The 13805-nt window shown below is 43.1% G+C and overlaps 1 protein-coding gene and 1 non-coding gene across 2 annotated transcripts in view; both read left to right on the forward strand.

Moving 5' to 3' along the window:
* LOC144481086 (uncharacterized protein C7orf57 homolog) overlaps nt 1-13805 on the forward strand; it is a 97005-nt gene that overhangs the window by 20268 nt on the left and 62932 nt on the right. The window contains exon 3 of the mRNA XM_078200725.1: nt 11565-11667. Coding sequence (XP_078056851.1) covers nt 11565-11667 — 103 coding nt within the window. The remainder of the gene's footprint in view (nt 1-11564; nt 11668-13805) is intronic.
* On the forward strand, nt 266-464 carry LOC144481514 (U2 spliceosomal RNA). The gene has a single exon (XR_013495745.1). It is a non-coding gene; the product is annotated as a U2 spliceosomal RNA (small nuclear RNA).

Genomic DNA, 13805 nt, shown 5'->3' on the forward strand with positions numbered 1-13805 from the left:
TGTATCTTTTTCCTGATGGAAGAAGATGGAAGAGAGTATGTCTAGGGTGTTTGGGGTCCTTGATATTGCTGGCAGCTTTCCCGAGACAGTGGGAAGTGTAGATAGAGTCAATGGATGGGAATGGTAGAACGGGGTTAGCCAAGCATGATGTAGGTGTGGGTGGCACTGTTCCAATCAAACATCAATATAGGTTAAGTCCAGATAGGTTATTGCAGATATAAAAGGAAATTGAGTATATGCTCCAGAAAAAAAAATGCTCCAGAATGACGCTTCTCAGCCTTTTGGCTAAGATCAAGTGTAGTATCGACATGCTGTACTTGGTTGAAGTCATTAGGTTACATTTTAGCTTCATTTGAAACAATTTTTAAAAGCGGCATCTCGGCCTTTTGGCTAAGATGCAAATGAGATCAAGCCTTGGAGGAGGTGCAATGCCTACTCCAATCAGCTTGGATCATGTAGATCAAGCCCAAGACAGGAGATGAGAGCCCTGTCTTGTCAGCTTGGATTGGGAATGTCTCACTTGTTGAGACTCTGAATTGGACTTGATTTGATTGAATTGGATTTTTAAAAATGCTCCAGAATGACATTATTGAATTGAGTTCTAGTTATTGTCATGGTGCCTAAACCAAATAGAACCCAGAGATTGCGTGTGAACTACAGGTGGGTGAGTGCCGTAGCCAAGGGGGATTTGTTTCCTATTCCACATTTGGAGGACTGTATTAAAAGCATTGGATGGTTGAAATTCATCACCAAAATAAACTTGCTAAAGGGCTTTTGGCAAGCACCTTTGACTGAGAAGACAAAGAAGATTTCCACTTTTGTGATGCCAGAAGGACTTTATCAATTCAAAGTTATGCCGTTTGAGATTTACAGCATCCCGCAACTTTTCAGAAGCTCATGAACAAAGTGATTTGAGGATTGTGTCACTGTGCAGTTTAGATTGATGACTTAATGGTGTTCAGCCAGAGTTGAGAAAAGCATCTGCACCACCTAAAGAAACTGATTGCTTAGAAAAGTTTATTTATTAGCCACAAGTAGGCTTACATTAACACAAATGAAGTTACTGTGAAAATCCCCTAGTTGCCACATTCTGGACCCTGTTCGAGTACACTGAGGGAGAATTTAGCATGGCCAATCCACCTAATCAGCACATCTTTCAGACTGTGGGAGGAAACCGGAGCACCCGGAGGAAACACATGCAGACCTGGGGAGAATGTGCAAACTCCATACAGACAGTGACCAAAGCCGGGAATTGAAGCTGGGTCCCTGGCAGTGCGAGGCAGCAGTGTTAACCACTGTATCACCGTACCGCCCCAAGAAGCCAATCTTGTGATGAATCTAGCAAAAAGCGAATTTGCTTATTACCAAATTTCATATCTGGGACACATAGTGGGACGTAGTCAAATGGCACCATGAGATGCAAAAATACGGGCCATTTGGGACTTCCCGGAACCCACAACCCGAAAAGAAATTTTAAGATTTCTGGACATGAGCGGATTTCACCTCATGTTTGTGCCAAACTTTAGTAGTGCAGTCGTATCACTCACAGTGCTCTTAAAGAAAAACAAACACTTTAACTGGATGGAGGACTGTCAAACAGCATTCAACCATTTAAAAACTGTGTTGACGACAAACCCAGTGTTAGCAGTACCCAGTTACAACACAGTTTAAAATGGCGGTGGATGCTAGCAACATTGGTGCAGGAGCGGTGTTATTGTAACAAGACAAACTTGGCCTTGAGAAGCCAGTGGGATATTTCTCAAGGAAATTAAGTTGTTGTCAGCAGTAGTATTTGACCATTGAAAAAGAGACGTTAAGCCTGGTACTGGCATTGCAACATTCAAGATTTATGTTGCCAGCAGAGAAAATTATATATATGACCACGATCGTTTGAAATTTTTGGAGAAGGTTTGAGATTGGAACACCCAGTTATTCTGATGGAGTTTGCTATTGCAACCATTTAACTTAAAAATCTTTCATGTGGCCGAGAGAGAAAACATCATTGTGGATGCTTTATAACGAGTATAAAAGAGACTTTTGGGAACAGTGGATGTGAATTAACTGGGATATCTTCAATGTTGATGAATGCATGTGACTTTTGTAATGTCTAATAAGATAGAACTAATAAGAAAAGGGTTGAGAAATGAAATGTCTTTCAAATTAAATCATTTTATTTTTAAAAAGCGGATCTGTCTAGTAACCGCAGCAGTAGCCAACATTGAAAAAGCATTCAGCGGATGTGATTTTCTCAACAATGAGATTAGCTGGCATCTAGACAAAACCAGGTGTAAATTGCCGTATGAGTAGGAAACAGCTTACCTGGATGACTCAGAGATCATTGGATGCATACACATGCTAATTTCTAGAGCCCAGGAATTTGAGAGACGCAGACAGACAAATATACAGAATGAAGAATCAAAGAGGAAAAATTGTATTATTGCAGGCACCCTAAGAAGCAGGCACAAAAACAGAAAATGCTGGAAAACCTGGGTCCAGTTCTGGCGAAGGGTCATCTGGACTCGAAACGTTGGCTCTATTCTCTCCCCACAGATGTTATTAGACCTGCTGAGATTTTCCAGCATTTTCTGTTTGTGTTTTAGATTCCAGCATCTGCAGTATTTTGCTTTTAAGAAGCAGGCACACTAGTTTACATCTAGCAGCCCAGAGGCCAGTTTACATCTAGCAGTCAAGAAGCCAGTTCACAATTCACAGTCAGGAGGCTAAGCCTGCATCTAAGTCTTAGAGCCAAGTCAGTTCAGAAACCTTTGTAACGGCAGTTTAAATATCTTTGCTGGACTAGGAAAATACGTTTTCCCAGACTTGATCCTCAGCTGTGTTGTGTGGTAACTGTAAATTGGATTAGACTTGTAGATCTATTTAATTTGGATGTTGTTTGAGAAGGTGGAAGTCTTAAGGAGCCTCAGAGATTGCAAATATATTTTGGAACAAGGGGTAATTTTTACATAAGCTTTGTTTAGTAATTTGTATACTTAATTGTCTTACAGTATTGTAGTCCTGTTCGTGTATTTGTCCTTTATTTAATTGAATAAATAGTCCTTAATAATTGTTGCATGATGACTGGACTGGTTATTCACATTGGGATTACATGTTGACTCCTCACACCATTCCAAAAACAAAACTATACATCACCACGAACCAGTGTTTCAAGTTGGGACACCCTCGCAGATAACGTTACCATATCTTGTGACATAGCTCTCAGATAGTTCCTTTTGACAGTTCCAATTAGTTTTTGCTTTTTATGCACAGCTCTACTTTTAACAATCTTAAAGGGCAACTTACCCCTCCTAGGGGTAAGGAGGGAGGGGGGACCCACTTCGCACTCTGCACTAGGGATTGGTGGGGAGAGGGACAATCGAGTCCCTGCGGTAGCTGGGGAAGGTGCTTTGTGCAGGCCATGGAGGCTGGCTGAGAGCAGCAGAGGCTAAGTGACATGTCTCTGCTGCTACAGACCTGCACATGCGCAATGGCACCCTCTGCTGCTCTCAGCCAGCATTCTTAAGCCAGCATGACTTAAGCCCTGCCTCCTCCCTCTACAGACAAAAAAACATTTTTCTTCTTTTGTCATGCATTGAGTGCCTAACATCACGGATTTGAACTCGCCCAAAAAACGGATCTGAAACTCTCCTGTTTTCATGCCTATCCTGGACTTCGAATTTCTTTGGTAAGATCGCCCTCGTTGTCTTTGGTCAGCCAAGAGGTCAGCCTGTTATCTCTACTCTGTCTATAGCACTGTTGACGATACTTAATTTTGTTTTGTGCATTCACCCATGTTTTCAAATGAATTTGATAATGCACACTTTCATGTCTTAGCACTAGTTCTTGCATGCTTTATGTCAGAGACATTTATATCTGGTTCACACACTTTTGGTTAGGCATTCTAAAATTAAATTCTAAAATTAAATTCTAAAATAAAATTAAAAAAGATAATCCAGAAAATTCCCAAATCCAGAAATGCTTTATCCCAAGGATTCTGGACTGCAGAGGTTACAGCAGGGAATTTTCTAAATCTCAGAAGAACTGTATTTACAAATTAATTGAAAGTAGATAGACAAACAACTATTGAAGTTTAAACATAAAACTTAGGAAATTGCTATAATGAATAGGTTCTCTTTTGTAATGTGCAAATCTTTAATTTGAAGTTTGGTAAAGCAGATTTTTGGATGTTAAAGAAACAGGACCCAACTTGAATGAGTTTAATTGCATGACAGCTTAATGGTTTGCATCAATAAATTGCATGCATAATTTATGTGTAATTCAATTCATTGATGAATTTGAGAGGCAGTTTCTCTCTGCTATTCAACTGAGCTCATCTGAACAATAGTCAGTTCTGAGAATTTTCAGTGGCAAGGTAAAACAGCCTGAATTGACTGCTCGAATTTTCATCCTCATGGACAGCAAAAGTTGATCTATTTTGGACACACACCATCACCTAGTGGACAAAATTAAAAAGACAAACCGAAAGATAGGACCACAGGAGTGTTTTTGATAACTCAGCATTTAGTATGGAGAAATATATAACACACTGCCATACCACCAATGCATGAGTATAATACATGATGTGGAGATGCCGGCGTTGGATTGGGGTAAACACAGTAAGAGTTTTAACAACACCAGGTTAAAGTCCAACAGATTTATTTGGTAGCAAATGCCATTAGCTTTCGGAGCCATGCTCCTTCGTCAGATGGAATGGATATCTGCTCACAAGCAAGGCACACAGAGACACAAAATCAAGTTACAGAATACATAAGAACATAAGAAATAGGAGCAGGAGTAGGCCATCTAGCCCCTCGAGCCTGCCCCGCCATTCAATAAGATCATGGCTGATCTGACGTGGATCAGTACCACTTACCCGCCTGATCCCCATAACCCTTAATTCCCTTACCGATCAGGAATCCATCCATCCGCGCTTTAAACATATTCAGCGAGGTAGCCTCCACCACCTCAGTGGGCAGAGAATTCCAGAGATTCACCACCCTCTGGGAGAAGAAGTTCCTCCTCAACTCTGTCTTAGATACTGATTAGAATGCGAATCTTTACAGCTAATCAAGTCTTAAAGATACAAACAATGTGAGTGGAGGGAGCATTAGGCACAGGTTAAAGAAATGTGTATTGTCTCCAGACAGGACTGCCAGTGAGATTCTGCAAGTCCAGGAGGCAAGCTGTGGGGGTTACCGATAGTGTGACATGAACCCAAGATCCCGGTTTAGGCCGTCCTCAAGTGTACGGAACATGGCTATCAGTTTCTGTTCAGCGACTCTGCGCTGTTGTGTGTCGTGAAGGCCGCCTTGCAGAACGCTTACCCAAAGATCAGAGGCTGAATACCCGTGACCGCTGAAGTGCTCCCCCACAGGAAGAGAACAGTCTTGCCTGGTGATTGTCGAGCGGTGTTCATTCATCCGCTTTCGTAGCGTCTGCATGGTTTCCCCAATGTACCATGCCTCGAGACATCCTTTCCTGTAGCGTATCAGGTAGACAACGTTGGCCGAGTTGCAAGAGTAGGTACCGTGTACCTGGTAGATGGTGTTCTCACGTGAGATGATGGCATCCATGTCGATGATCCGGCACGTCTTGCAGAGGTTGCTGTGGCAGGGTTGTGTGGTGTTGTGGTCACTGTTCTCCTGAAGGCTGGGTAGTTTGCTGTGGACAATGGTCTTTTTGAGGTTGTGCGGTTGTTTGAAGGCAAGAAGTGGGGGTGTGGGGATGGCCTTGGTGAGATGTTCGTCTTTATCAATGACATGCTGAAGGCTCCGGAGGAGATGCCGTAGCTTCTCCGCTCCGGGGAAGTACTGGACGACGAAGGGTACTCTGTCCACCGTGTCCCGTGTTTGTCTTCTGAGGAGGTCGGTGCGGTTTTCGCTGTGGCACGTCGGAACTGTCGATCGATGAGTCGAGCGCTATATCCTGTTCTTATGAGGGTATCTTTCAGCGTCTGGAGGTGTCTGTTGTAATCCTCCTCATCCGAGCAGATCCTGTGTATACGGAGGGCTTGTCCGTAGGGGATGGCTTCTTTAATGTGTTTAGGGTGGAAGCTGGAGAAGTGGAGCATCGTGAGGTTATCCGTGGGCTTGCGGTACAGTGAGGTGCTGAGGTAACCGTCCTGAATGGAGATGCGTGTGTCCAAGAATGCAGCCGATTCCGGAGAGTAGTCCATGGTGAGTCTGATGGTGGGATGCAACTTGTTGATGTCATCATATAGTTGTTTCAGTGATTGTTCACCATGAGTCCAAAGGAAGAAAATGTCATCGATGTATCTAGTGTATAGCATCGGTTGAAGGTCCTGTGCTGTGAAGAAGTCTTGTTCGAAACTGTGCATGAAGATGTTGGCATATTGAGGTGCGAATTTTGTCCCCATGGCTGTTCCGTGTGTCTGGATGAAGAACTGGTTGTTGAAGGTGAAGACATTGTGGTCCAGGATGAAGCAGATGAGTTGTAAAATTGCATCTGGAAACTGGCAGTTGTCGGCGTTGGGTACTGAGGCCGTTGCAGCAATGTCATCATCGAGGGGGATGCTGGTGTAGAGTGCCAAGACATCCATTGTAACGAGGAGTGCTCCTGGTTCAACTGCTCCATGTGTGTTGAGTTTCTGTAGGAAGTCCGTAGTGTTGTGACAAAAGCTGGGGGTTCTTTGTACAGTGGGTTTCAGGATGCCCTCGACATAGCCGGAGAGGTTCTCGCACAGGGTCCCATTGCCCGATACGATGGGACGGCCGGGTGTGTTTGCCTTGTGTATCTTCGGGAGGCAGTAGAGATCTCCAACGCGGGGAGTACGTGGGATGAGAGCACGGAGGGTGCTCTGAAAGTCCGGATCAAAGGTCTTGATCAGAGTATTGAGTTGACGGGTGTGTTCTTTGGTCAGATCTGTGGGTAACTGTAATGTTCCTCGTTGTTCAGTTGTCGGTACACCTCTTTGCAGGAATCCGTTCTGTTCAGTATGACGATGGCCCCTCCTTTGTCTGCTGAAGAACACACCCGTCAACTCAATACTCTGATCAAGACCTTTGATCCTGACCTTCAGAGCACCCTCCGTGCTCTCATCCCACGTACTCCCCACATTGGAGATCTCTACTGCCTCCCGAAGATACACAAGGCAAACACACCCAGCCGTCCCATCGTATCGGGCAATGGGACCCTGTGCGAGAACCTCTCCAGCTATGTCGAGGGCATCCTGAAACCCACTGTACAAAGAACCCCCAGCTTTTGTCACGACACTACGGACTTCCTACAGAAACTCAACACACATGGAGCAGTTGAACCAGGAGCACTCCTCGTTACAATGGATGTCTCGGCACTCTACACCAGCATCCCCCTCGATGATGGCATTGCTGCAACGGCCTCAGTACCCAACGCCGACAACTGCCAGTTTCCAGATGCAATTTTACAACTCATCTGCTTCATCCTGGACTACAATGTCTTCACCTTCAACAACCAGTTCTTCATCCAGACACATGGAACAGCCATGGGGACCAAATTCGCACCTCAATATGCCAACATCTTCATTCACAGGTTCGAACAAGACTTCTTCACCGCACAGGACCTTCAACTGATGCTATACACTAGATACATCGATGACATTTTCTTCCTTTGGACTCATGGTGAACAATCACTGAAACAACTATATGATGACATCAACAAGTTCCATCCCACCATCAGACTCACCATGGATTACTCTCCGGAATCAGTTGCATTCTTGGACACACGCATCTCCATTAAGGACGGTCACCTCAGCACCTCACTGTACCGCAAGCCCACGGATAACCTCACGATGCTCCACTTCTCCAGCTTCCACCCTGAACACATTAAAGAAGCCATCCCCTACGGACAAGCCCTCCGTATACACAGGATCTGCTCGGATGAGGAGGATTACAACAGACACCTCCAGACGCTGAAAGATACCCTCATAAGAACAGGATATAGCGCTCGACTCATTGATCGACAGTGCCGATGCGCCACAGCGAAAGACCGCACCGACCTCCTCAGAAGACAAACACGGGACACGGTGGACAGAGTACCCTTCGTTGTCCAGTACTTCCCCGGAGCGGAGAAGCTACGGCATCCCCTCCAGAGACTTCAACATATCACTGATGAAGATGAACATCTCGCCAAGGCCATCCCTACACCCCCACTTCTTGCCTTCAAACAACTGCACAACCTCAAACAGACCATTGTCCGCAGCAAACTACCCAGCCTTCAGGAGAACAGTGACCACGACACCACACAACCCTGCCATAGCAACCTCTGCAAGACGTGCCGGATCATCGACACGGAAGCCATCATCTCACGTGAGAACACCACCTACCAGGTACACGGTACCTACTCTTGCAACTCGGCCAACGTTGTCTACCTGATACGCTGCAGGAAAGGATGTCCCGAGGCATGGTACATTGGGGAAACCATGCAGACGCTACGACAACGGATGAATGAACACCGCTCGACAATCACCAGGCAAGACTGTTCTCTTCCTGTGGGGGAGCACTTCAGCGGTCACGGGCATTAGGCCTCTGATCTTTGGGTAAGCGTTCTGCAAGGCGGCCTTCACGACACACGACAGCGCAGAATCGTTGAGCAGAAACTAATAGCCAAGTTCCGCACACATGAGGATGGTCTAAACCGGGATCTTGGGTTCATGTCACACTATCGGTAACCCCCACAGCTTGCCTCCTGGACTTGCAGAATCTCACTGGCTGTCCTGTCTGGAGACAATACACATTTCTTTAACCTGTGCTTAATGCTCCCTCCACTCACATTGTCTGTATCTTTAAGACTTGATTAGCTGTAAAGATTCACATTCTAATCAGTATTCTGTAACTTGATTTTGTGTCTCTGTGTGCCTTGCTTGTGAGCAGATATCCATTCCATCTGACGAAAGAGCAGGGCTCCGAAAGCTAATGGCATTTGCTACCAAATAAATCTGTTAGACTTTAACCTGGTGTTATTAAAACTCTTACTGTGAGTATAAAATAACCACATGATTGCTTCTTAACCAGCAGATGGCAGAATTGATCTGCCATAGTTGGGCTAATTGTCATCCCCACAATGAATATATACGAGCACCTACATGAAATGCAGATATTTGAGGCATAATTCATTGCTTTTCTTTCAGTTATACAGTAATTATTCAAAATATAAAGGGTGGGGAAGGGTCATATTTAAGCACCAAATAGTCTTAGGCACAATTATGTATGATCCTGATTTCTGCGTAAAAAGGGGATGTAGCCCTTTCAGTCAGTGAAGCTGCAGTGTCAGATGGAAAGGGGAAATCTGGCAAATCAGTCCTAAGGCACCTGGATGATTTAAAAAAGACATAGTGTAGATTTTCCAAGCCCTCGCTCTGGTGAATGTGCCTATTTCACCGTAAGTGCAATTTATAAATATATAGCCAGCATATCCATAATTTTCTGATCATGCTAGACTAGGTGCCCCGATGTGAGAGAAGCCACCAAAAATCAACCCTATTAGGATGTTTATAAAACTAGTTTGTAATTCCAAAGTTGTGTTTGGGAGAGCAGTGCTTAAATTTGGCTGCGCTTTGCAACTAATGAAATTAAAATAATCTATGTAGTTTGATGCAGCAAATAAGAATCTTTGATTCTTCAACACAAGAATATCCTTCTTAAGTCTTTACATATTTGAGTATGATTTCAACATGAAAATCTGTCATTCTCATATAAATACAGAGGCACAAAAACACAAGTACAGCGAGATGTCATTTATCTGAACAGTTTCAGAAACACTCCCAATTACATAAGTGAACCATTTAGTTTAATGATCTATATTAAATCAAGGGTAATACTGTAACTCAGCATAAAACCTGATATCCAGTATCTACCATTATACAATATGGATTACAATAGGTATTCCACATTGTATAATGGCATCACCTCCAAGCATTGGCTAAGCCTACCACCAAATTTCTGTGCAGCTTCTTAATGAGGGTTGGCAACAATTCCAGTCTCTTAATGATCATCCAGAAGGCATTGCTACAGCAAGCGTCAACTCCTTTTTCCAAGATGGTATTCTGCACTAAACATTGGCTAAACCTATATGCCATTTAATTCTCCATTTTGGAGGTTCTTCAGTGCCTAAGGGAAAAAAACATACCACTATGTTTGTTCCCAATATGAACTGTCCACACTCTTGCTATCTGGATACATGCTACTTGTCTGAGTCCAGAGAATGTAGACAAACATTGACAGAACCAAGGCTTCAGAGATCCATCAATTGTGGACAGGAACACTATTGGAGTATAATCCGTTGATAATGTTGCTACCTGCTGCCTTTTCCAGTTCATTCATTATTCATGTGCTCTCTGCCCAAAGGGAAGTTCTTGGCTTATTGTCTATTGATACTTCATTCTGTCCTATTTTCTTGGCATTTTTGTTGGTGGTGGTTTGTCATTGCCTTCCATTCTCAGGGCCAGGAGGCAGGTCCCAAGTTTGCCTCAACTGGAATGTGAATCAAACCCATGCTTTTGGCACTATCCTGAACCACATGCTAGCCACCTAGCTAACCAAATAAACTGGCCTCCCTCTTTTCCAGTTAGAACCCCTTATCCATTGAAGGCTTGTCTTTCAAGGTTTTCGTGGGCCAACTCAATGTTGGCAGATCTGCTTCTTCAGCATCACTGAGTCACATCAGATGGTCAATTATTAATAGTATTTTTGTACTCAGGACCTACCTAGTTCAAATATGAGACTATATCTTATACAGAAGTTTGTCTTGATTCCAAGTTTTTGTTCTTGCATCTATAAGTAGACTTAAGCCTTTTGAAAGAAAGAAGAAAATAGTTCATTGCACTTATTTTGTACCATTCATGACTTCATGGCATCCAAGTGCTTCACAGATAGTAAAATACTTTTTTTTACGGGTGTGGCCACTGTTGTAATGTAGAGCGCCATGCTAATGAGGAGACAAAATTCTCAGCCTCCTGTCTCAGATATCTGAAGCAACTTTCACTGTGATCCCCGATAGGGTATCGCAACAGGCCAAAGATAGATGAGTAAGGATGTCATAACTTCTATATCACTCCAAACATTTTGTCATAGTCAGAGTTTTTCAGACACTGATCTGTCTATTAGCGCTCAGAATTGGCTTTGATCTTGGATGAATAACATATAGCTGCCACTTCATAGGCATGGAATTACCAGTCTCTCTTAATGGCACTATATCCAGGCAAGAAGCAGCTTGGTGTCAGATGTGTACCCATATCACATTAAGAGCTGAAAAAGAAAGTTCTGTTGTTCCTAGGCTTGGGCCAGGGTGGAATACTGGATAGCAAAAAGTCAAGCAGGAAAATAATCTACTTAATCTCCTTTCCATTAATTAAATGGATGCAAAATTCAGCATGTTTATGTATAGGTGTATAGTTTTGTCTCACTGATTTTCCTGTGATCTCTGCCCGGATGATCCAATATGCCTAGGTGCATGATCCAGATTTCAGTTTGTTGTCAAAAACATCTCTGATCTTAAGTAGTGTTTTCATCTTTTAATTAATTGTTTGGCTTTTAAGCAAACTAAAAGTATTTTGTATTCTTACAAATGTCTAGATTTGCTGAAGCATCATTCCCCTCCCCCAAGGAAGTCACCCCCAGTTCCCTGCTCGCAACCAGAATGGTTTGTGCATGCACCACCATCTTCGAAGAACAAGGAGTAAGTACAAGTGTTTTCCTGTGTACGATCTTTGCTTTGAATTTGGAGAAATATGCAAGTTCAGAAACATTTTTGGCCTATTTTGGTTGGAAAAAAAATTAAGATCTAATATTTGGATAAATATGTGTTAATATTAATGCTTTATTTCAGATGACTGTGTGAAAAAGTACAACATTTAATCAATGCACCTTCAGGTATATGACAACCTAAGGGATGAATTATTCTGAGTTGCTCTTAAAGACAATTAACAAGGTTGTCCATCTATCTTTTTTTGTTGGAAAATAGTGCGTAGAGGGGAATTTCAAAGAAGAAGGAAATTAATAAATAAAAATGAGGACCTGGAAAGAACAAGTAACAGCTAAAAATGAATGTTACTTGTTGAAAATGTAAAATTTGAATCAGAAAATACTGGGAATATGCAGCAGGTGCATCAGCATTGTAAAGAAAATGCCAATTTAATTATTCCAGTGGAGATGTTTTTGCGGGTTTTTCTACTCATGATGCTTGATTAACTGACATAAAATAGGTGAAACTGATTGGAAAAATGGGAACACATCTGCCGCCACAGACCTCCCATTTAGTCTCCCATCCAATTTTATGCTAATATCAGAAACAGATAGTGATTGGCAATTAATTCTATTAAAATTAGCTCTCAATCACAACATTATGCAATTTCCAATGTCTACAGCATGCATGGTATTCAAGTATCTACCCACCCATATATAACGTGAACATCCAGGAGTGTAAGGGTGCATTGTTTCTGAGTATATGAGGAAAATAATGCCACAAAAGAATGACAATTCTCTAGGACCCGAAAGCTTCCATCTTTGGGTTTTAGGGGAGGTTGGTAAGAACATTGTCAATGTTCTAACTATAATCTTCCTAAATTTTTTGGATTCAGGACTGTCCCCTTAGTTTGCCATGCCAGTCTGCTATCTAAGGAAGGTGAAAGAGATAGGAGTCATAGAACCATAGATCAGTTAGTCTAACACTTATTGACTAGAAATTCTTAGAGACTGTAATTAAAGATAAAGATACTAAACTCTGAAACTTTTCAGCTGACCAGAGAGAGCTAATATGGATTAGTAAATGGGAGTCAATTCCTGATGAAGGTGATTGAATATTTTGAAGAGGTGACTAAAGTAGAATATCTTTGGACATTCTGGACATTATTTGTCCAGAAGACATTCAATGACTACTGTCATCAGAGAATATCACGTTGTGGCGGTGGTGGAGACCTGGAACTGTATTTTCAGAATGACGAGCACTTGGTGCTCGTATTCCCACCTGACTTCAATCGGCCTGCTGCCATTTCAGGCTGAAATGAGTGCTGTTTGACAACAGTTTGGACTTGGCCCGCACTTGGAAGGAAGTCCCTCTTTGGAGAGCTGTGGGCCAATCAGATTGGCTGACAGCTCTCCAGCCCATCCACGCAGTGGCTTGAAGAAGTACTACAGTGCCTTGCCTGAGGTGAAGTCCCGGGAATCACAATGCTGGTAAGTACCGGGGGTCCCAGAGAGGGGGAGGGGATGCCCCTGGTAAGGAGGGGGTAATCTCCCTGTATGTGTATTGGAGGGGGGCGGGGGGGGGGGGGTGGTGGTGGGGGGGGGGCGATGGTGGTGGTAGGCAGGATTGCAGGGAGAAGGATGAATCTAGAAAGTTCAGAGGGGAAGTAAAAAAATAAATGAGACAGTAAGAGAGTATGAGAACAGACTGGGCTAACATAAAAGAATATTCAAAAGTCTTGTATCGGCATATAAATAGTAAATGGGTAATAGGAGAAGTGGTATGACTAAGTAGGGACCAAAAAGGGAACCATTGAATGGAGGCAGAGGGCATAGCTCAGGTACCAAGTGAGCACATTGCATCTGTCCTTACCAAGAAAAAGATGGTGTGGAAATCACAGTGAAAGTGGAGTTGGTTGTTACTGGCTAAAAGAGAAAGAGGAGATATTCGAAAGGCTGGCTATAGCTTTATTTGAAATGTCCCCAGGACCGGATGAGATGTACCTAAGCATAATGAGTGAAGTAAGGATGGAAGTTCCTGAGGGAATTATTCAATTCTCCTTAGATTGAAAGTAGTGCAAGGGGACAGAGAGAACAGTAGAAACTTAAAGCAGTTTGTGAAGACAGAGAGAG

Source organism: Mustelus asterias, chromosome 2 (assembly GCF_964213995.1).
Source record: "Mustelus asterias chromosome 2, sMusAst1.hap1.1, whole genome shotgun sequence".
In the NCBI taxonomy this organism is placed as follows: domain Eukaryota; kingdom Metazoa; phylum Chordata; class Chondrichthyes; order Carcharhiniformes; family Triakidae; genus Mustelus; species Mustelus asterias.